The following is a 22,033-nucleotide window of genomic DNA, read 5'->3' as shown; positions in this document are numbered from 1 at the left end:
TTATGTAACTGCTGAAAGGCATTGTGGGTTTTCTTGCTGTCCAGTTACTTTTGTGTAAAATGCATATTCTGTACTCACTGCAGCTTCTCCAGTTTACAGCTGAGATCCTCCAGTACAGCAGAGAGTAGCTTCACTCCTGAATCTCCTGGGTGATTGTAGCTCAGGTCCAGCTCTCTCAGGTGTGAGGGGTTTAACTTCAGAGCTGAAGCCAGGGAAGAACAGCCTTCTTCTGTGACTCTACAGCCTGACAGCCTGCAGAGAAAGACAGAAACTCCCCAGTAAATAATATCACCTCACCATTATAATTATTAAATAAATGTGATGCTCTAATAAATAATTCAAGAATTACAGTTTAGTGTCTAAGACAAGGCAGGACCCCTCCTCTCTTTCCCTTAGCTAATTGCTTCATAGTGTGGAATACACAGTAATACTGACCTCAGTATCTAAAGCGTACAGTGTGGAATACCCAATATTACTGACCTCAGTATCTCCAATTTGTGGTTTGGAATACCCAGCAATACTGGCCTCAGTATCCCCAGTTTACAGTGTGGAATATCCAGTAATACTGGCCTCAGTATCTCCAGTTTGCGGTGTGGAATACCCAGCAATACTGGCCTCAGTATCCTCAGTTTACAGTGTGGAATATCCAGTAATACTGGCCTCAGTATCCCCAGTTTACAGTGTGGAATATCCAGTAAAACTGACCTCAGTATCTCTAGTTTACAGTGTGGAATATCCAGTAATACTGACCTCAGTATCTCCAGTTTACAGTGTAAATCCCCCAGTGCAGCAGAGAGCAGCTTCACTCCTGAATCTCCTGGGTGATTGTAGCTCAGATCCAGCTCTCTCAGGGGTGAGGAGTTTGATCTGAGAGCTGAAGTCAGCACTTCACAGTGTTTATCTATGAGATCACAGCTGTTCAGCCTGAAACAGAAAACACTTTAAGACACAGACATATACACATCCTACACATTAGTAAAATACAAAGCATTACAATAAGCATTTGTTTTCATTATAATTAGCAGCACAGCTTACACTTCAAAATGAATTATAGTCTGCAGAGTGTTCTGTGCGTCCTGACAATCTGCTGCAGTCACATGATCACTAATTGTGAGTCAGTGCACCTTTGCTCAAAACTAGAGGTAAAAACATTAAGTACAAGCTATAGGAATACATAGGAACACATCAACAGCAAGATGGACGTGAACCTCCCATAACAGTCAGACCAGTGCTTCCAGTGCAGTCCTTAGCCATCTTTCTGCCAGGTGTCCCTACACTCGACACGTATCACTGAAAGGAGGAGATGTGAACATTCCCAGCAGCTAATGCAGCAGCAACTGGCACTTGGATTCCTGATCCCATGAGTAAAATCCTTTCTCTCCCTGTATTGTTATACCTGGGAACATGTCAAATCACCAATTACGTCTGGGTGATATGACGATATTATCAGTAATGAGCGTAATAAGACAAGTATCCCGGTGTCGATATCTGACAGTGACTAACCGGCGATTATCGTCTTTGCTGAGGAAACGCGCTTAGGCTACATACAAAGCAAGATAACAGAAGGATTCATGATTTGCTTTCAGTTCAGCTTTCTAGCCAAAGATTCTGAAGCAGTTAAAAAGAAACATTGCACAGAATTTCACAAGCATTGTCCCTTGCAGTAACCATGCGTTCGCCATTCTTGTAAGTTCAGTATTGTCACATCACCAACTTCTATCTCTGAGTCAGCAGCCAGAATGTCAGTCATTCAAGTGCAGCTTTCTGGTGGGAATTTTGAGCTTCCCTACTCAGTTTTTCATATCTTAGTCTCAGGCACAGCTTTAAGTGTGTCCCTGACCCCGCCAGGGCTGTGATTAGCATTGGTTGCTAACTGTTTAATAAAGGTGGTTAAAAGTAAAATCTCTCTCTCATCTATCTATCTGAATCAATCAATCATTATTTATATAGCGCATTTTAGCCACAGCGTTTATAAAGAATTTTGCAAACATTTAAAAAGAAGAAAAAGAAATTCAAATAAGCTCAGAATAAATAACAATAAGCGCAAAAGAAATAAAAATAGAGTAAAAATGTTTTAAAAAAATAAAATTAAAAACCATCATAAAGGACTTTAAATACCCATGTCCTCTTTAAGGGCCCCTCCTCAAAGGGGCCTCTAGCCCCTATGTCTTCTGGGGGAAGCGACCGCACCCCCGCCCCCCCACAATTACTGATATTAATAAAAGCATAAAATAATAAAACTGATTATCATAGGGGGGTGGCATGGTGGTGCAGTGGTTAGCACTGTTGCCTCACACCGCTGGGACCTGGGTTCGAGTCTCCGCCTGGGTCACATGTGTGTGGAGTTTGCATGTTCTCCCCATGTCGTCGTGGGGTTTCCTCCGGGTACTCCGGTTTCCCCCCACAGTCCAAAGACATGCCGAGGCTAATTGGAGTTGCTAAATTGCCCGTAGGTGTGCATGCGTGAGTGAATGGTGTGTGAGTGTGCCCTGCGATGGGCTGGCCCCCCATCCTGGGTTGTTCCCAGCCTCGTGCCCATTGCTTCCGGGATAGGCTCCGGACCCCCCGCTACCCAGTAGGACAAGCGGTTTGGAAAATGGATGGATGGATGATTATCATAGATTATTATATGCGTTGGTGAAAAGATGCTTTTTCAGCCTAGTTTTGAAAGTACTGAGACATTCAGTAGCTCTCAGGTTTTCTGGGAGAGAGTTCCAGAGTTTGGGCCCATAGTGACTAAAAGCTGCCCCCTCCCTCCCCAGCCGGGTTTTTGGAATAATCAGTAAATTAATACCGGATGATCTGACTGATCTACCTGGGACATACCTTACAGTCATATTACTGAGGCAGGACAGAGCTAAACCACGTAAATATTTACAAATTAGCAAATGAACTTTAAAATCAATCCTAGAAGACAGAGGAAGCCAGTGCAGGGATGTGAGAGCAGGTGTGATGTGATCCCTGTGACTGGTGCGTGTTAACACTCCGCCAGCGGCATTCTGGGCCCGTTGTAGATGTGATCCCTGTGACTGGTGCGTGTTAACACTCCGCCAGCGGCATTCTGGGACCGTTGTAGATGTGATCCCTGTGACTGGTGCGTGTTAACACTCCGCCAGCGGCATTCTGGGCCCGTTGTAGATGTGATCCCTGTGACTGGTGCGTGTTAACACTCCGCCGGCGGCATTCTGGGCCCGTTGTAGATGTGATCCCTGTGACTGGTGCGTGTTAACACTCCGCCGGCGCCATTCTGGGCCCGTTATAGATGTGATCCCTGTGACTGGTGCGTGTTAACACTCCGCCAGCGGCATTCTGGGCCCGTTATAGATGTGATCCCTGTGACTGGTGCGTGTTAACACTCCGCCAGCGGCATTCTGGGTCCGTTGTAGATGTGATCCCAGTGACTGGTGCGTGTTAACACTCCGCCGGCGGCATTCTGGGCCCGTTGTAGATGTGATCCCTGTGACTGGTGCGTGTTAACACTCCGCCAGCGGCATTCTGGGTCCGTTGTAGATGTGATCCCAGTGACTGGTGCGTGTTAACACTCCGCCAGCGGCATTCTGGGCCCGTTGTAGATGTGATCCCTGTGACTGGTGCGTGTTAACACTCCGCCAGCGGCATTCTGGGCCCGTTATAGATGTGATCCCTGTGACCGGTGCGTGTTAACACTCCGCCAGCGGCATTCTGGGCCCGTTATAGATGTGATCCCTGTGACCGGTGCGTGTTAACACTCCGCCAGCGGCATTCTGGGCCCGTTATAGATGTGATCCCTGTGACTGGTGCGTGTTAACACTCCGCCAGCGGCATTCTGGGTCCGTTGTAGATGTGATCCCAGTGACTGGTGCGTGTTAACACTCCGCCGGCGGCATTCTGGGCCCGTTGTAGATGTGATCCCTGTGACTGGTGCGTGTTAACACTCCGCCAGCGGCATTCTGGGTCCGTTGTAGATGTGATCCCAGTGACTGGTGCGTGTTAACACTCCGCCAGCGGCATTCTGGGCCCGTTGTAGATGTGATCCCTGTGACTGGTGCGTGTTAACACTCCGCCAGCGGCATTCTGGGTCCGTTGTAGATGTGATCCCAGTGACTGGTGCGTGTTAACACTCCGCCGGCGGCATTCTGGGTCCGTTGTAGATGTGATCCCTGTGACCGGTGCGTGTTAACACTCCGCCAGCGGCATTCTGGGGCCGTTGTAGATGTGATCCCTGTGACTGGTGAGTGTTAACACTCTGCCAGCGGCATTCTGGGCCCGTTGTAGATGTGATCCCTGTGACTGGTGCGTGTTAACACTCCGCCAGCGGCATTCTGGGCCCGTTGTAGATGTGATCCCTGTGACCGGTGCGTGTTAACACTCCGCCAGCGGCATTCTGGGGCCGTTGTAGATGTGATCCCTGTGACCGGTGCGTGTTAACACTCCGCCAGCGGCATTCTGGGCCCGTTGTAGATGTGATCCCTGTGACTGGTGCGTGTTAACACTCCGCCAGCGGCATTCTGGGGCCGTTGTAGATGTGATCCCTGTGACTGGTGCGTGTTAACACTCCGCCAGCGGCATTCTGGGCCCGTTGTAGATGTGATCCCTGTGACAGGTGCGTGTTAACACTCCGCCAGCGGCATTCTGGGGCCGTTGTAGATGTGATCCCTGTGACTGGTGCGTGTTAACACTCCGCCAGCGGCATTCTGGGCCCGTTGTAGATGTGATCCCTGTGACTGGTGCGTGTTAACACTCCCCCAGCGGCATTCTGGGTCCGTTGTAGATGTGATCCCTGTGACTGGTGCGTGTTAACACTCCGCCAGCGCCATTCTGGGCCCGTTGTAGATGTGATCCCTGTGACTGGTGCGTGTTAACACTCCCCCAGCGGCATTCTGGGTCCGTTGTAGATGTGATCCCTGTGACTGGTGCGTGTTAACACTCCGCCAGCGGCATTCTGGGTCCGTTGTAGATGTGATCCCTGTGACTGGTGCGTGTTAACACTCCCCCAGCGGCATTCTGGGTCCGTTGTAGATGTGATCCCTGTGACTGGTGCGTGTTAACACTCCGCCAGCGGCATTCTGGGCCCGTTGTAGATGTGATCCCTGTGACTGGTGCGTGTTAACACTCCGCCAGCGGCATTCTGGGCCCGTTGTAGATGTGATCCCTGTGACTGGTGCGTGTTAACACTCCGCCAGCGGCATTCTGGGCCCGTTGTAGATGTGATCCCTGTGACTGGTGCGTGTTAACACTCCGCCAGCGGCATTCTGGGCCCGTTGTAGATGTGATCCCTGTGACTGGTGCGTGTTAACACTCCGCCAGCGGCATTCTGGGCCCGTCGTAGATGTGATCCCTGTGACTGGTGCGTGTTAACACTCCGCCAGCGGCATTCTGGGCCCGTTGTAGATGTGATCCCTGTGACTGGTGCGTGTTAACACTCCGCCAGCGGCATCCTGGGCCCGTTGTAGATGTGATCCCTGTGAATGGTGCGTGTTAACACTCCGCCAGCGGCATTCTGGGCCCGTTGTAGATGTGATCCCTGTGAATGGTGCGTGTTAACACTCCGCCAGCGGCATTCTGGGCCCGTCGTAGATGTGATCCCTGTGACTGGTGCGTGTTAACACTCCGCCAGCGGCATTCTGGGCCCGTTGTAGATGTGATCCCTGTGACTGGTGCGTGTTAACACTCCGCCGGCGGCATTCTGGGCCCGTTGTAGATGTGATCCCTGTGACTGGTGCGTGTTAACACTCCGCCAGCGGCATTCTGGGCCCGTTGTAGATGTGATCCCTGTGACTGGTGCGTGTTAACACTCCCCCAGCGGCATTCTGGGTCCGTTGTAGATGTGATCCCTGTGACTGGTGCGTGTTAACACTCCGCCAGCGCCATTCTGGGCCCGTTGTAGATGTGATCCCTGTGACTGGTGCGTGTTAACACTCCGCCAGCGGCGTTCTGGGCCCGTTGTAGATGTGAAACAGTAGATGTGAAACAGACAAGAGGGCATTACAGTAATCTATTCTACTAGAAAGAAAAGTAGGTATTATTTAATACTGCCAAGACCCCATCCACTCTGCAAACAAGTAAATCAGCTTCCTTTCATTCTAACAACCTATGCGTTCTGTTAACCTGCTTTATGACTTTATGGTCGTGTTTCCAGAAACTGTGCTTGCTTTGCAGAACAGTATTTCCCTTTTAAGGTTACCCATTTTAAATCTGGTGTAGGATCACACATGCACATATCACAAAGCTTAAATTCCAGGTGGCCTGAGACAAGGCCTACCCTGGTACGAGAGGCACACATTGGCCTAGGCCTCAAAGGGGGGTCGTGACCCCACACACACAGACACACTTAAACACACACAGACAACAAGGGGGGCAGCACTCCAACTTTTATTGCTCAAAGTTTTAACGACCTACAGACAGCAGAGTGGACCCCAAGGACAGGGGCCCCTCGACTTGGCACACAACCTCCTCCCCCGACATTCTGCCTTACATACCACTCACCCAACACCCTAAAGAAAGTTTCTTTTAAGTTTGGCTGTTGTACAGTATATCTGTATATTTATTTACCCATGACTACTAGTCTCAATATACAGATAGGTTATGTTTGTAATGTGTCCTAACTTTCAAAGATTCTTTTTCTTTGACTGACTAACCTTCCCCCCTTTTCTTTTCCACATTCCTCAGCAGCCCTTATCTGATCTTTGTATTCTACCATGCCTATCTAAGGGTAAGATGTGCTGCTGACATGAGAATATGTCATATAATGTCTGTATAAAGGGTAACCTCTGATTGAGGTGCAACCTAGACCACTTAGACCAGGGACTGGTGTGAGTAATATAACATAATAACATAATATAAGTAATCATTAATTAATCATTACAGATGGTATTCAGTGTGAACCGCTAGGCTGGTGTGGCATGTTTGGTATCAAACCGATGGAAAATCACTCCAGTTTTACACCACTTCAGCCTCTGTTCACTGAGTGCTCACAATAGTCCCTGCCTGTGCGATTTGGCTACTAAGCTCTAAAACCTCAAACTCGCCTGAAATATCGTGAGACTCCCTCTCATTGGACGTGAGGGGAGCTTCGCTACCGACCGTTTACATTACCTGGTGATGCAGCTCGCTGGACGAGCCTTCTAACCCAGGTTACTAAGCGATACTGGTAACTGGTGAATCCCATGTAAGTCTCACATTAACAGACTCACGGGGATTTGCAATTGAGTTTGGAGCAATCAACCATTCGGCATAACAATTAGTTCATAAACATCATTAAATAATGATTAATTCAAATGTAATTAATTTCAAAAAACATATTGGTGGAGATATTACAATTTACCTGAGCTAAATATTCCTACAATGGTGTCCCACAGGGATCAGTGCTGGGCCGCTACTGTACACTGTATATATTGCTCATATTATCAGAAATCATGGTGTTGGGTTTCATTGTTTTGCTGATGATACACAGTTATATATATCTGTTAAGCCGGATGATGCATCACAGCTCTCGGTTAGAAGACTGTCGACTAGATATCCGGTGCTGGATGGCAAATAATTTCTTTATTTTAAACACAGAAAAACAGAAGTACTGTTAACTGGTCCGAAGGCGGCTCGAAATAAGTTTGACAACCTCAACCTTGGTGGTCTTCCTACCCAACCTGACACAGTGGTCAGAGATCTTGGTGTTCTGGTTGATTCAGATTTATGTTTCGATGCTCATATAAAAAGCATCACTAAAGCTGTGTTCTATCATGTACGGAACCTCGCCAAGCTTCGGAAGATGCTCTCCTTTCATGAAGCGGAAACACTAACACCTTTATAACTTCCAGGCTGGATACTGTAATGCCTTCCTTTCTGGGTGCCCATCTGGATCCTTACATAAACTTTAGCTGGTACAAAATGCAGCAGCCAGAGTTCTTACAAACACTAATAAATGTGATTATATTAGCCCTGTTCTATGCTCCCTTCATTGGCTTCCAGTTAAGTCTCGGATTAACTACAAAATACTGCTATTGACTTATAAAACACTGAATGGCCTTTGCACCAGAATACCTTAGTAACCTGCTGGCCTTATACAACCCTCCTCGCTTTCTTACATTATAAATAGCAGGATATGTGTTAGTACCCAAGGCAGAAAGAGCTACGGCAGGCTGCAGAGCTTTCTCTTATAGAGCTCTTCAGCTGTGGAATAGTCTTCCAGTGGATGAGCGGGATTCAGGCTGATTCTCAATATTCAAATATAGACTAAAAACACTCCTGTTTAGTTTAGCTTATAGGGACACTAGTTCTAGCTCTAGCTAACTGCTCACTCCCAGTCAGACCTATAGTGTGAGGTGTAGAGCTGGGTGGGGATCGGTGCCATTGGCTTTGGATAAACTGAACTGTCAGTCTGTCACTTTAGCTTCACACCCCTTTGTGGAATTGGAGTGCTGACATTCAGGGACTCCCCATGCCTGCGTTCCCACCTGCCTCTCCCTCCTACTTATGCTGCCATAGCCATATCTGCCGGAGCTTACATACTGCACTCACCTAACTGTTTGCACTGCCTCTAGTCTCCCCTACTTTGGCTAACTGCACATTTTATTTCCCCTACTCCCCCTGGGCTGTGCTGCCTGGAGACACCACATTTTCAAGATATCCTGCCTGCCCTGCTGCCTGCAACGTCTCCACTACCTGTGACGACCTTCTGGCCTGCTGCTGCCCCCTTTGAGTCTGGTTAGGGTTAGGGTTAGGGTTAGGGCTTCCTCTGCTGCCCCCTGGAGGATGGGCTCCTCCTCTGAGTCTGGTTCCTCCCAAGATTTCTTCCTTCTAGGGAGTTTTTACTTGCCACTGTCCCCTCTGACTTGCTCACTGGGGGCTTTGGGCAGGGATGCTGTAAAGTGCTTTGAGATGATGTAATGTTGTGAAAATACACTATACAAATAAATCTGAACTGAACTGAAATTGCACTCGATGTTTAGGGGGGGACTCAAAATGATTGTTTATTGCGATATTTTTATACTAAATGACACATACACATTTTTTTACTTATCGCCCAGCCCTTGTCAACAATACACTAATCGGAGAGCTATCAGTCCTGTGAAATAGGCTTTTAGAAAAAATGTTTGTTTTAATGATTTATGAATAATGATACTTCATTCACCCCCATGGGGAAATTGTCTTTTCGCCCCTCCCATCTTGCTCTCCAAGAGACACGCCGACAAATATACAGGTGAGAGGAAGTTTGGGGGTCGCAGCGCAGGATCGACCAGCATCCAGCACCCCTGCAGCTCAAGGGCTCAGCGATGACATCACTCTGCCGGCCAAGAGATCTGAACCAGCGACCTTCCGCTCATGGACACAGAGTCCGAACCCAAAGAGTCATGCACCACATCCAGTATTTACAGAAACGCTTCCAACAGCATCCAGAACTGAAACAAATATGAGTGGTTTTCCCAATACTAATGAAAACTGGACCATTCTGTATGATGCTGTATCTTTGCTTATTTGTTACACAAAGGATGGTCGTGGAAATCTTGTCTTTTTTGTCTTTACTACATCACTACCTTCAGTTAATATGAACTAGATTAAAAAGGAACCTTGTTGATGAAAGAGGGGAAATAAATTACATATATACATATTCATTTTATATTTTAAACAATGTTTATGTCTGCCAGACTAGATGTGTCGTCACATCCTCAGTCAGCTGCAGCTGAGGCCAGCAGAGGGCGCCAGTGAGCAGCCAGAGACAGCAGTCATACGGAAGCTCCCAGCTCTGGGCTCCATCACATGAACACGCCTGCTGACAATAACACTCACATACCACTGATACACCCTGTGGATAAAGAGCCCTCACTGTTTCTATAGCAGGTTAGGATGCTGTGCTGTGATCAGAAGGCAGACTGGATGGGAATGGAAACGTAGTAACAAACAAAAAGTGACATCACTACCTTCAGTCATTATAAAGTCTGTGGTCAAGATTAGCTACTGCTATACATCAGCTATAGCTGTGATTATCAAAATAAAACCCACTTATTAATCCATGAGGAGAAATATATAATATATATTACACATTTCAAACAATATTCATGTATTACTGCCAGACCAGACATGATTTCCCATCCCCACGTCACTTACAGAGCCGTCCTGGAGTTCTTGACCACAGGCAGCAGCCTGCAGTGCTGTTTATCCGATCTGATGTATTTCTTCAGGTCAAACACATCCAGCTCCTCATCTGACATCAGCATCACAAAGGCCAGAGCTGAGTACTGTGCAGGTGAGAGGTCATCTGCTGAAATGTTTCCTGAATTCAGGTATCTTTGTACTTCCTCTACTAGAGAATTGTCACCCAGTTCAGTCAGACAATGGAACAGGTTGATGGTCCTTTCTGGAGATAAATTCTCCTTTATTTTCCCCTTGATGTATTGGGCTGTTTCCTTAATGTTATGTGAGCTGGTTTCTGTTGGCCCCAGTAGCTTTTGTAACAGAGTCTTACTGGAGTCTGTTGAGAGGCCCAGGAGGAAGCGGAGGTAGAGGTCCAAGTGTCCATTCTTGCTCTCTAATGCCTGATCCACTGCAGTCTTCAGCAGGTCAGCTGATGAGTTTGACAGAAACACATATAAAGCAGCGAGATACTCCTGGATGCTCAGATGCACAAAGCAGTACACCTTCTCCTGGTACAACCCATACTCCTCTTTAAAGACTTCTGTGCACACTCCAGAGTAAACTGAAGCTTCAGTGACATCAATGCCAGTCAGATCTTGCTCATAAAATATGAGGTTGCCTTTCTCAAGATTGTCAAAAGCAAGTTTACCAAGTTTTAAAAGGAATTCCTTGCTGTATTCTTTAAGCTTAGTTTCATGGTTTTTCATCAATCTCACCACCATTTTCCTGTACCAACTTGTCGGTAGCCTATACATTTTTTAAACTTGTCTGAAAGATCAGGAAGTGTGTGTACATTTCAGTCAGAGTCTTTGGAATTTCTCCCGTGTCAGTCTCACTAAAAAGCCTCTTAAGCACAGTGGCTGAAATCCAGCAGAACACAGGTATGTGGCACATGATGAAGAGGCTCCTTGATGATTTCACATGTGTGATAATCCTGCTGGCCAGGCTCTGATCATTAAATCTCTTCTTGAAATACTCCTCCTTCTGGGCATCACTGAACCCTCGTATCTCTGTCACCTGGTGGACACACTCAGGAGGTATCTGATTGGCTGCTGCTGGCCGGGAGGTTATCCAGAGGAGAGCGGATGGGAGCAGATTCCCCTTAATGAGGTTAGTCAACAGCACATTCAGTGACGTTTTCTTTGTTAGATCAAACCAGCTCTCATTGTTCTGAAAATCCAGAGGAAGGCGACACTCATCGAGACCATCAAAGATGAACAAGACTTTGTACCTAAACAGCTCAGTGGATTGAAATGATTTCAGTTCTGGGATAAAGTGGTGAAGCAGTTCAATCAGACTGTATTCACCCTTAATCAAATTCAGGTCCCGGAAAGGAAGAGCAAATATGAAGTGAACATCCTGGTTTGCTTTTCCTTCTGCCCAGTCGAGAATAAATTTCTGCACAGAGACTGTTTTCCCGATACCTGCCACCCCTTTAGTGAGTACAGTTCTGATAGGTGTCTCACGTCCACATAAGGGTTTAAATATATCATTGCACTTGACTGTAGTATCTTCTGTTCGCCTTTTCTTGGATGCTGTTTCAATCTGTCTCACTTCATGTTCATCATTGACTGCTCCAGTCCCACCTTCAGTTATGTAGAGTTCTGTGTAAATCTCACTGAGAAGTGTTGGCTGTCCTTCCTTAGCTTTCCCTTCAAATACACACTCAAATTGCTTCTTAAGTTTACGTTTGAATCCCTGTAGCATGAGCTTTCCTGAAAAGAAATGAGAGGAAAACGCACTAATTCTCATCGTGATCCTGACCAGTATGAGAGGAAGAATATTTTCCAAAAACACACTTTTCACACATACATATCCAGATATTTCCCTGTGACTGTGAATGTGAAACTGAAAGTTTTATCATGAGTATTTTACTGGAACACTACATACAGGACCGTGAATAAGCCTTAGGCAGCCAAAGTAAATGTTTAAAGCCATTTATCTGGGTAGTAAATGTATATCTGCTCAGAACCAAAAAAAACACAAAACCCCTTTTCATTTCCCAAACCTCTCCTCAGGGGCACCATGTCATGACCCGGCTCGTCGGCTCCTCGTGTGTGCCACGCCCCTGATTACCCACGTGTGCTTCCCTGATTGTTTCCAGCCCTGTCTGATTACTTTGCTTAGTCTTGTCCTATTTAAGTCCTGGTCTGACCTGTTCCCCTTGTCCGTCATTGTGGATTCGGTGTGGTGTGTGTTTCAAGCTCCTGTCCCGTCGTAAATAAACCCCAGTTTAGCCCTGATCACTGCCTGCCTGCCTCTCCTTACCTGCCGACCCGCACGATCGCTGCTTCCCGCGAACACGATCGTGACACACCACAGCCAGTCCATGTATTTGTTAAATTTCACCACCAGCTCACTTCATTAATTAATTAAATTAGTTTAAAACTCAAGAAGATATTGATCAGCCACATGAGGTGTGTTAGTGGTCAAGTAAAAAAATACATGGATATACTGCACGATTTCTGCAAATATTAGGGTGATTTTGGGAGAGGTTCTGAAATGGCAAACACACATTGACATACATATTATAGTAGTTCTACACCAACATGAAGACCATTTAAACATCCTTTTCTCTGCCTGCCTAAGACTTTTGCACAATATTGTACATGCACATAATGTTATAAAGTTCTTACTCTTGTCCAGCAGGTCAGCAAGATCATCTTGCTTCATGGTCCTCAGAATGTACAGTGTGATCTTCAGAGCTACCTCTCTAACACTGGTCTTCTGCATCTGACCATCACAGTCCAGGTCATTGTCCTCCTCCAGCTGAGGCTCAGAGCATTCTGGGTAATTCTGATCTAGGTGCCTCACAAACGTCTCCAGTTCCTCCTTTAGGAACTTCATGGCTTTTTCCTCTAGCGACTAAAATAAACAGAAACAGTTAATTATTGCTACTTACACCAAACCTTTTCAGTTTCACTTGTGAATCATAGTTTAAAACATATTTCCTTTAACATGATGAATTTAATATTATGCAGCTGTATAAAATATAAGCTAATTGACATAACAACCAAGAAAATATATATCAGCAATAAATACAAACCTTCAATATGGATGATAAACCCGATTTATCATGTAGATCTGAACTGCAATCTTCCATTTGATCTCTGTGAATTTGGCAGAAACATAAAGTCCTCAATTCATCTACAGAAATGTAACAGAAAGACTGAAAAGCTTCCCATTAAAATTGCTGTTACTGCAGATAAAGAATAACATTGTGGTATATTACAACACCAATTCCAAAAAGTTGGGAAATTGTGCAAATTGTAAATAAAAACAGAATGTAATGATATGGAAATCTCATAAACCTGTATTATATTCATAACAAAGTATAGAAAACATATCAGATGTTTAAACTGAGACATTTTGCTATTTCATGAAAAATATTGGCTGATTTTGAATTTCATGACAGCAACGTATCTCAAAAAAGTTGGGACGGGGGCAATAGGAGGCTGGAAAAGTTAGTGGTACAAAAACCCAACAGCTGGAGGAACAATTTGCAAATAATTAGGTCAATTGGGATCAGGTCAGTAACATGACAGGGTATAAAAAGAGCATCTTAGAGATGCAGTGTCTCTCTGAAGTAAAGATGGGCAGAGGGTCACAGTTCCCCTAATACTGCACTGACAAATAGTGGAGCAATTTCAGAAAGAAGTTCCTCAGTATAAAACTGCAAAGAGGTTGAATATTTCATCATCTACAGCACATAATGTAATCAAATGATTCTGAGAATCTGGAGAAATCTCTGTGAAAAACCAGACTAGATGCCTGTGATATTTTGGCCCTTAGGCAGCACTGCATCACAAACAGGCATGATTCTGTAATGGAATCACTAAATAGGCTCAGGAATATTTCCCAAAAACACTATCAGTGAACAGAATTCGCGCTGCCATGCTCAGATGCCAGTTAAAACTCTATCATCCAAAGAAGAAGCCGTATATGAACATGATCCAGAATCACCGACGTCGTCTCTGGGCCAAAGCTCATTTAAAATGGACTGCGGCTGAGTGGAAAACTGTTCTGTGGTCAGTCGAATCTAAATTTGAAATTCTTTTTGGAAACCAGGGACACCATGTCAACTGGACTAAAGAGGAGAAGGACCACCCAGCGTGTTATCAGCACTCAGTTCAAAAGCCAGCATCTCTGATGGTGTGGGGGTGCATTAGTACATATGGCAGGGGCAGCCTGCATATCTGGAAAGGCACCATCAGTGCTGAAAGGTATATCCAGGTTCTAGAGCAACAGATGCTCCCATCCAGATGACGTCTCTTTCAGTGAAGACCTTGCATTTTCCAACATAACAATGCCAAACCACACACTGCATCAATTACAACATGATGGATTCGTAGAAGAAGGGTCCGGGTACTGAACTGGCCTGCCAGCGGTCCAGATCTTCCAGCCACTGAGAACATTTGGATGCTCCATAAAATGAAAAATATGACACAGAAGATCTAGGACAGTTGAGCAACTAGAATCCTGTATCAGACGAGAATGGGACAACATTCCTCTCCCAAAACTCAAACAACTGACCTCCTCAGTCCTCAGACATTTACAGACTGTTGTTAAAAGTAGAGGAGATGCCACACAGTGGTAAACATGGCCTTGTCCCAACTTTGTTGAGATGTGTTGCTGCTGTGACATTCAAAATTTTTCCTTACAATGATGCATTTTCTCAGTTTAAACACTTGATATGTTTTCTGTTCCGTTATGAATAAAATTTAGGTTTATGAGATTTCCATATCACTGCATTCTGATTTTATTTACAATTTGCAGAACGTCCCAACATTTTTGGAATTGGGGTTGTAGTTTGGAAAGATGTATCTGCCAAGTTAAGCTTTATTCACTGGGGCGGCTTCCTGATTTTCTCATGACAGCAGAAGAGAACCAGTGACATCAGGCTCCAGCACACAGAGACACAGCAGGCAGGAAGGACAGTTTTCTATGCAGCCCTTTGTACCGAGTGACATTTAGAGTGATTCACTTGATTATCAGAGCTAAATACCAGCATCTGATTCACAATCCTCAGTCAAGAAACTGGTTAAATAGCTTGTCGGTTAAATTCAGCACCTACAGGGCTAATGGGCCGAATCTGTCCTTCAGCACCTACAGGGTTACCCCCCCTATAACTTCCTATGCAACCAGCAAACAGTGAATCCCCCCCGCTACCCCACCCCTCGATAAGGCTCTGCTTTGTTTATCAATGGAGCCGCCTGCTCTGTGAGCGACTGGCCCACGGCCGCACCAACCTGGGACTCGCGGGTGAGCAGGGAGCGTCAGACAGGGGGGCGTCTATCAGCTTGTTACCTGCATCCCTGCCCCCCCGCTTCTGTACCAGCTGGTCCCCAGGCCACCACTACCCGGGGCAATACTGCCGCCTAAATACAACCCCAAATCAGAAAAAGTTGGGACAGGGTGGAAAATGTGAATAAAAAAATAAAGCAGTAATTCACAAATGTCCCTTAACTTTTATTTCATTGCAGACAGTATGAACACAAGATAATTCATGTATTTTTTGGTCAACATCATCTGATTTGTAAATAAACATCCATTCTTGCCATTCAGGCTTGCAACACATTCCAAAAACAGTTGGGACGGGGGCAATTCAGGGGCAGTAATGAGGCATAATAACTAAATAATGATGTGATTTGAAACTGGTGATGTTAACAGGTGATTGCAATCATGATTCGGTACAATAGCAGCATCGAGGAAAGGCCTACTCCTTCAGGAGCAAAGATGGGCAGAGGATCGCCAGTTTGCCATCAAGTGCGGGCAAAAATCTTTGAAATGATGAAGAAAAACGTTTCTCAAAGAAAGATAGGAAGAGATTTGGGCATCCCTCCCTCTACAGTGCATAACATAGTGAAAAGAATCAGGGAATCTGGAGAAATCACCGTGCGCAAAGGCCAAGGGCGCAAGCCTAAACTGAATGGCCGTGATCTCCGAGCCCTCAGACGGCACTGCATTAAAAACTGTCATTCATCAATAAATGATACAACTGCATGGGCTCAGGACTACTTCAGGAAGTCACTCTCAAGCACTACAGCACACAGTTACATTAGGAAATGCCAGCTAAAACTGTACTGTGCCAAAAGGAAGCCCTACATAAATAGTGTCCTGAAGCGCCGTCGACTTCTCTGGGCTCGAAGGCATCTGGGATGGTCCATTGTGCAGTGGAAATGTGTATTGTGGTCAGATGAATCGGTTTTTCACATCTTTTTTGGAAGAAATGGACGCCGTGTGCTGCGGACCAAAGAGGAAAAGGACCATCCAGACTGTTACCAGATACAAGTCCAAAAGCCAGGGGCTGTCATGGTATGGGGTTGTGTCAGTGCCTTTGGCAAAGGTAACTTGCACTTCTGCGATGGCAGCATCAATGCTGAGAAGTATATCTCAGTTTTGGAGGAACAAATGCTGCCTTCAAGACGACGTCTTTTCCAGGGACGCCCATGTTTATTTCAGCAAGACGATGCCAAACCACATACTGCGCGCATAACAAAGGCATAGCTGCGTAAGAAGAGGGTGCGGATGCTTGACTGGCCGGCCTGCAGCTCTGATTTGTCTCCTATAGAGAATGTTTGGCACATTTTGAAACGAAGAATGCGTCAACGAAGACCCCGTACTGTTGCGCACCTAAAACATTGTTTGCAGGAAGAATGGGACAAACTAACACCTGCAACACTTAGTCACTTGATTTCTTCAATGCCTAAACGTCTTTTAAGTGTTGTTAAAAGACAGGGGAAATGTACAAAGTGGTAAATGCTGTACTGTCCCTACTTTTTTTGGAATGTGTTGCAAGCCTGAATGGCAAGAATGGATGTTTGTTTACAAATCAGATGATGTTGACCAAAAAATACATGAATTATCTTGTGTTCATACTGTCTGCAATGAAATAAAAGTTAAGGACATTTGTGAATTACTACTTTATTTTTTTATTCACATTTTCCACCCTGTCCCAACTTTTTCTGATTTGGGGTTGTATGGCGAAACATTAAACTTATCATCATCGTGCACATGTTCTCCATCCCAGTGGACATAATGTGCATGATGTCATCAGCGTGCGCCACTCCCTCTAGAATGTCCTACTGTATTACAGAATACTAACTGCTTCAGGGATCATCGTTTGTCTGTCAGCCAGCAGCAGTGAGGGAAGCTGTGCATGCAGGGCAGACAGCCTAAGAGCTGACAGGGCCTGGCGGGGCAGAGTCTGGCAGAGGAACACACCTGACCTCTTATCTGCAGCTGCATAACTGGCCCAGCTGCACATGTAGGGCAGACAGCCTGAGAGCTGACAAGGCCTGGCGGGACAGAGTCTGGCAGAGGAACACACCTGACCTCTTATCTGCAGCCGCATAACTGGCTCAGCTGCGCAAGCAGAGCAGACAGCCTGAGAGCTGACAGGGCCTGGGGGGGCTGTGCGCTTTAGGGGCTCGATGGCTACCTCCAGGTCAGAGTTCCGACTCATGCAGCCCCCTCCATCTGCATACTCGGACCGGTTGCTAGTGAACGTCAGCACAGCCTAAGTCGGAACACTCTGGGTCGCCATCCACGTCCATAACGCTGTGGGCCACGCCTGCGGGGGGGTGTCACACGAAGCAGGATTAAGGGAAAGTCTGACCTATTTCGACAAGTCTGGCTCATTTTAGTAGGAATTCCGTTCCATCGACGTGTCTTACATTAATCCCTGCTGAGCTGCCATGGTAACTTAGGTGAGTGAACAAGGTTGATCCAGACCAGGTTAACTGTCTCACTTAGTTAAACAGATTCCCAATAGATCGTTTCATCAGACGACATTCCACAATCTTACTACTAATGTCATGTAATAAATATAATAAAGCCTATTAAAAAAATCACATTCCAAAACTCAACATTCCAATTAATTGTAAAATGATTCAAGTAAAAGCGTACCCATGTTAGAAAGGTCAAACATGAAATGCAATGACTCAAACTGAAAAAAAAATGTTAAAATAATATGAACAGGAAGATATTTTTATATTTTGTTTAGTCACTGTCTGATTTGAAAGTTTATTAGTAAAATAGCAAAGACAAGATATGGTTATTTGTGCAGAACATTTCACACTTATGCGACTGAAAGTATTTTATGGAGATTAAATAATGCAGAATAACATTATACAGTAATAATGACACATGAAATCAACCCAGAAGGTTCCCCGTTGGCTATGGGGATCGAGCCAGGAACTTCTGCGGTGTAAGGCGACAGCATAAACCACTGTACCACCATGCCACTGTACTGGACATTTACGTAACTTACACATTTAGTCTGCCTGCAATTCATTGCCAAGCCAACTCCCTGGCTGTGTTTATGGCCACAGTTTTGCCTTTTTTAGTGATTACATCCTTGTATTTTTCATACAGCTCCATCAGCAGCGTTTGTTCTGCCGCGGGAAAAAAACACTGCTCTAGTTTTACACGCTTTCCCACTCATTCGGTCAATCTGTCGTTTATCCATTCATTCAGTGTCTTAAATATCTTTGCTGTGCGCACTAAGTGAGACTATGCAAGTCTGTCTTGTATGAGCTTTGATTAATTAAAGCTGAACTGTGTGAAATGATTGGTGCCATTGGCTTTGGATAAACTGGACTATCAGCCTGTCATTCTGGCTTCACACCCCCTTGTGGAACTGGAGTGCTGACATTTCAGGGACTCCCCATGCCTGCATTCCCACTTGCCTCTCCCTCCTACTTATGCTGCCATTGCCATATCTGCCGGAGCTTGCACTTTGCACTTCATATTGCACTCACCTAACTGTTAGCACTGCCTATAGCCTCCTCTACTTTAACTAATTGTGCATTTTATTTCCCATACTCCTCCTGGGGGGTGCTGCCTGGAGACCTCAGTCTACCAAGATGTCCAGCACACCCTGCTACATGTGACATCGCCACTACCAGAGATGTCCCTGCATCCAGCTCGCCGTTCTGCCTGTGTCATCTTCCACATCTTATGACTTGGACAGTGTGACTTGGCACTTAGCCATCTCTTCTATTCGACTCTCCCTGCCGGCCCCTGGAGGATGGGCTCCCCCTTTGAGTCTGGTCCCTCCCAAGGTTTCTTCCTTCTTGGAAGTTTTTCCTTGCCACTGTCACCTATGTCTTACTCACTGGGGGCTTTGGGTGAGGATGCTGTAAAGCACTTTGAGACAATGTTATGTCGTGATACTGCGCTATACAAAAATAAATTTGTTTGTTTGTTAGTGAAACGACATGAGGCTACGTTCAGAGATGGAGCTAGTTTGACTTTTTCAGTAAAGTCTGGCTTTATTTAGCTACTTTCATGGAATACCCCCTTGAGGCCCGTGGGGTATTTTCCGTACGTCGCTTAAATCATCCGAGATCAGATGCCTCATCCTGGATGAGTTAATGCCAGTGAAACTTATCTGGAATAAATCGGTTTTTCAAACGCAGCTGTGTAGTAGATTAGTCTAGCTGGATCCATTCATCCGAGATGATTGTACGTGCCTGCGCTGCTTGAACAGCCCATATACATCGAGTCTAGAAACCTTGATCGGCAAGTCTCTCATTGGGTTCTGCAAAACGTCAAAAAACAGGGCACAATTTTTCACGCAATCTGAGCAGAACCTTTTATTAGAGGATGTAAATAACCCCAAGGTTTGACACGAGACTAATTAATGTTACAAAACATATTGAGTTGCGTATTGCATATTTTTTAATATACATTTGTATTCTGTATTCATTTGTATGCATTCATTTATGCATATGTACTTTTATTTAGTGGGACCCCTTTTTTTGAGGGACTTCCGTTTTTTTCATTTACCAGAACATCGTTAAGCTAAGCTAAGCGGAGAACGTGCTTGTGTTTTGCTTTATGAAATTTTTTTCACACCCAGGGGGCTGCATGGTGGTGCAGTGGTTAGCACTGTTGCCTCACACCTCTGGGACCCGGGTTCGAGTCTCCGCCTGGGTCACATGTGTGTGGAGTTTGCATGTTCTCCCCATGTTGTCGTTGGGTTTCCTCCAGGTACTCCGGTTTCCCCCCACAGTCCAAAAACATGCTGAGGCTAATTGGAGTTGCTAAATTGCCCATAGGTGTGCGTGTGAGAGTCAGTGGTGTGTGAGTGTGCCCTGCGATGGGCTGGCCCCCCATCCAGGGTTGTTCCCTGCCTCGTGCCCATTGCTTCCGGGATAGGCTCCGGACCCTCCAAGACCCAGTAGGATAAGCAGTTTGGAAAATGGATGGATGGATGGATGGCCAGACCTTTAAGTTTGACTGCAAAACACAAAGCACCTATGACAGACATCAGCCTTCGCATGATGTCACAACACCATCCCTCACTGATGTGTCTTACCTGGCTCAAGCTATTCAGAACAGCAAAGCCGTTAACAGGCTCCCAATGCCAGAGCCTGCTGTGTTTAACGGGGATCCAATTCATTTTAGTGAATGGAAGGCATCCTTTATGTACTCATTCAGAGAACAGGTATCTCTTCAGCAGATAAGCTGTATTACCTTAAGAAAAATATCAGTGGTCCTGCTCATAAATGTCTTGAGGGCACGTTCTACCAAAGTGATGATGAGGCATGCAAAGATGCTTGGAATAAGCTTATGAGCCATACGGTCAGCCATACGGTCAACCATACGGTCAGCAATACTGTCAGCCATACGGTCAGCGATACGGTCAGTGATACGATCAGCCATACGATCAGCCATACGGTCAGCAATACTGTCAGCCATACGGTCAGCGATACGGTCAGTGATACGATCAGCCATACGATCAGCCATATGGTCAGCAATACTGTCAGCCATACGGTCAGCGATACGGTCAGTGATACGATCAGCCATACGATCAGCCATACGGTCAGCAATACTGTCAGCCATACGGTCAGCGATACGGTCAGCCATACAGTCAGCGATACGGTCAACCATACGGTCAGCGATACGGTCAGTGATACGATCAGCCATACCATCAGCCATATGGTCAGCCATACGATCAGCCATACGGTCAGCAATACTGTCAGCCATACGGTCAGCGATACGGTCAGTGATACGATCAGCCATATGATCAGCCATACGGTCAGCAATACTGTCAGCCATATGGTCAGCGATACGGTCAGCCATACAGTCAGCGATACGGTCAGCGATACGGTCAACCATACGGTCAGCGATACGGTCAGTGATACGATCAGCCATACGATCAGCCATACGGTCAGCCATACAGTCAGCGATACGGTCAGCCATACGGTCTGCGATACGGTCAGCCATACGGTCAGCCATACAGTCAGCGATACGGTCAGCCATACGGTCTGCGATACGGTCAGCCATATGGTCAGTGATACGGTCTGCGATACGGTCAGCCATACGGTCAGCCATGCAGTCAGCGATACGGTCAGCCATACGGTCTGCGATACGGTCAGCCATACGGTCATCCATATGGTCAATGATACGGTCAGCCATACGGTCAGCGATATGGTCAGCCATACGGTCAGTGATACGGTCAGCCATGCGGTCAGCCATACGGTCAGCGATACGGTCTGTGATACGGTCAGCCATTCATCATGCAAAGGGCCTAGACATACTGAGTGACTGTGAGGAAAATAAAACATTAATTCAGAAGCTACCTGACTAGTTAGCATTGCGCTGGAATCGTCGGGTTACGGTAGATTTCATGGAAGGTGGCAAATTCCCATCTTTCCAGATTCATATCAATTGAGGCAGAAATTGCATGTAATCCTGTCACCTGCCTACATGCACTTCACTCAGTGGATTCACACCAGGATAAAATAATCACAAGGGAACCTAAAAGAAACAGGGCTAATGTTCTCAGCACTCAAGCCACTGTTGGCAGGGATAAAGAGACATCAACTAACGAGAGAGTATGGGCTCCATGCATCTGATGCCAGTGTAACAAGAATCAACTCCACAGATGTCCTGATCTTATGAAAACGTCTCCTGA

The 22,033-nt window shown here is 45.9% G+C and overlaps 2 protein-coding genes across 2 annotated transcripts in view; one reads left to right on the top strand and one right to left on the bottom strand.

Annotated features, from left to right (window-relative positions):
• The window catches only part of LOC125722478 (protein NLRC3-like), a 208,014-nt gene that overhangs the window by 48,365 nt on the left and 137,616 nt on the right, over nucleotides 1–22,033 (top strand). The gene's annotated exons all lie outside the window — the stretch shown is intronic.
• Nucleotides 1–22,033, bottom strand: part of LOC125722522 (NACHT, LRR and PYD domains-containing protein 12-like) — a 165,504-nt gene that overhangs the window by 136,237 nt on the left and 7,234 nt on the right. The window contains exons 3-8 of the mRNA XM_048998715.1: nucleotides 13,154–13,217; nucleotides 12,744–12,972; nucleotides 10,862–11,822; nucleotides 10,081–10,824; nucleotides 751–924; nucleotides 79–252 (exon numbers count right to left, since the gene is read on the bottom strand). Coding sequence (XP_048854672.1) covers nucleotides 79–252; nucleotides 751–924; nucleotides 10,081–10,824; nucleotides 10,862–11,822; nucleotides 12,744–12,972; nucleotides 13,154–13,217 — 2,346 coding nt within the window. The remainder of the gene's footprint in view (nucleotides 1–78; nucleotides 253–750; nucleotides 925–10,080; nucleotides 10,825–10,861; nucleotides 11,823–12,743; nucleotides 12,973–13,153; nucleotides 13,218–22,033) is intronic.

Source organism: Brienomyrus brachyistius, unplaced genomic scaffold (assembly GCF_023856365.1).
Source record: "Brienomyrus brachyistius isolate T26 unplaced genomic scaffold, BBRACH_0.4 scaffold39, whole genome shotgun sequence".
Classification (NCBI taxonomy): Eukaryota; Metazoa; Chordata; class Actinopteri; order Osteoglossiformes; family Mormyridae; genus Brienomyrus; species Brienomyrus brachyistius.
Note: the sequence above shows the minus strand (reverse complement) of the source record. Positions and strands in the feature narration are given on the sequence as shown.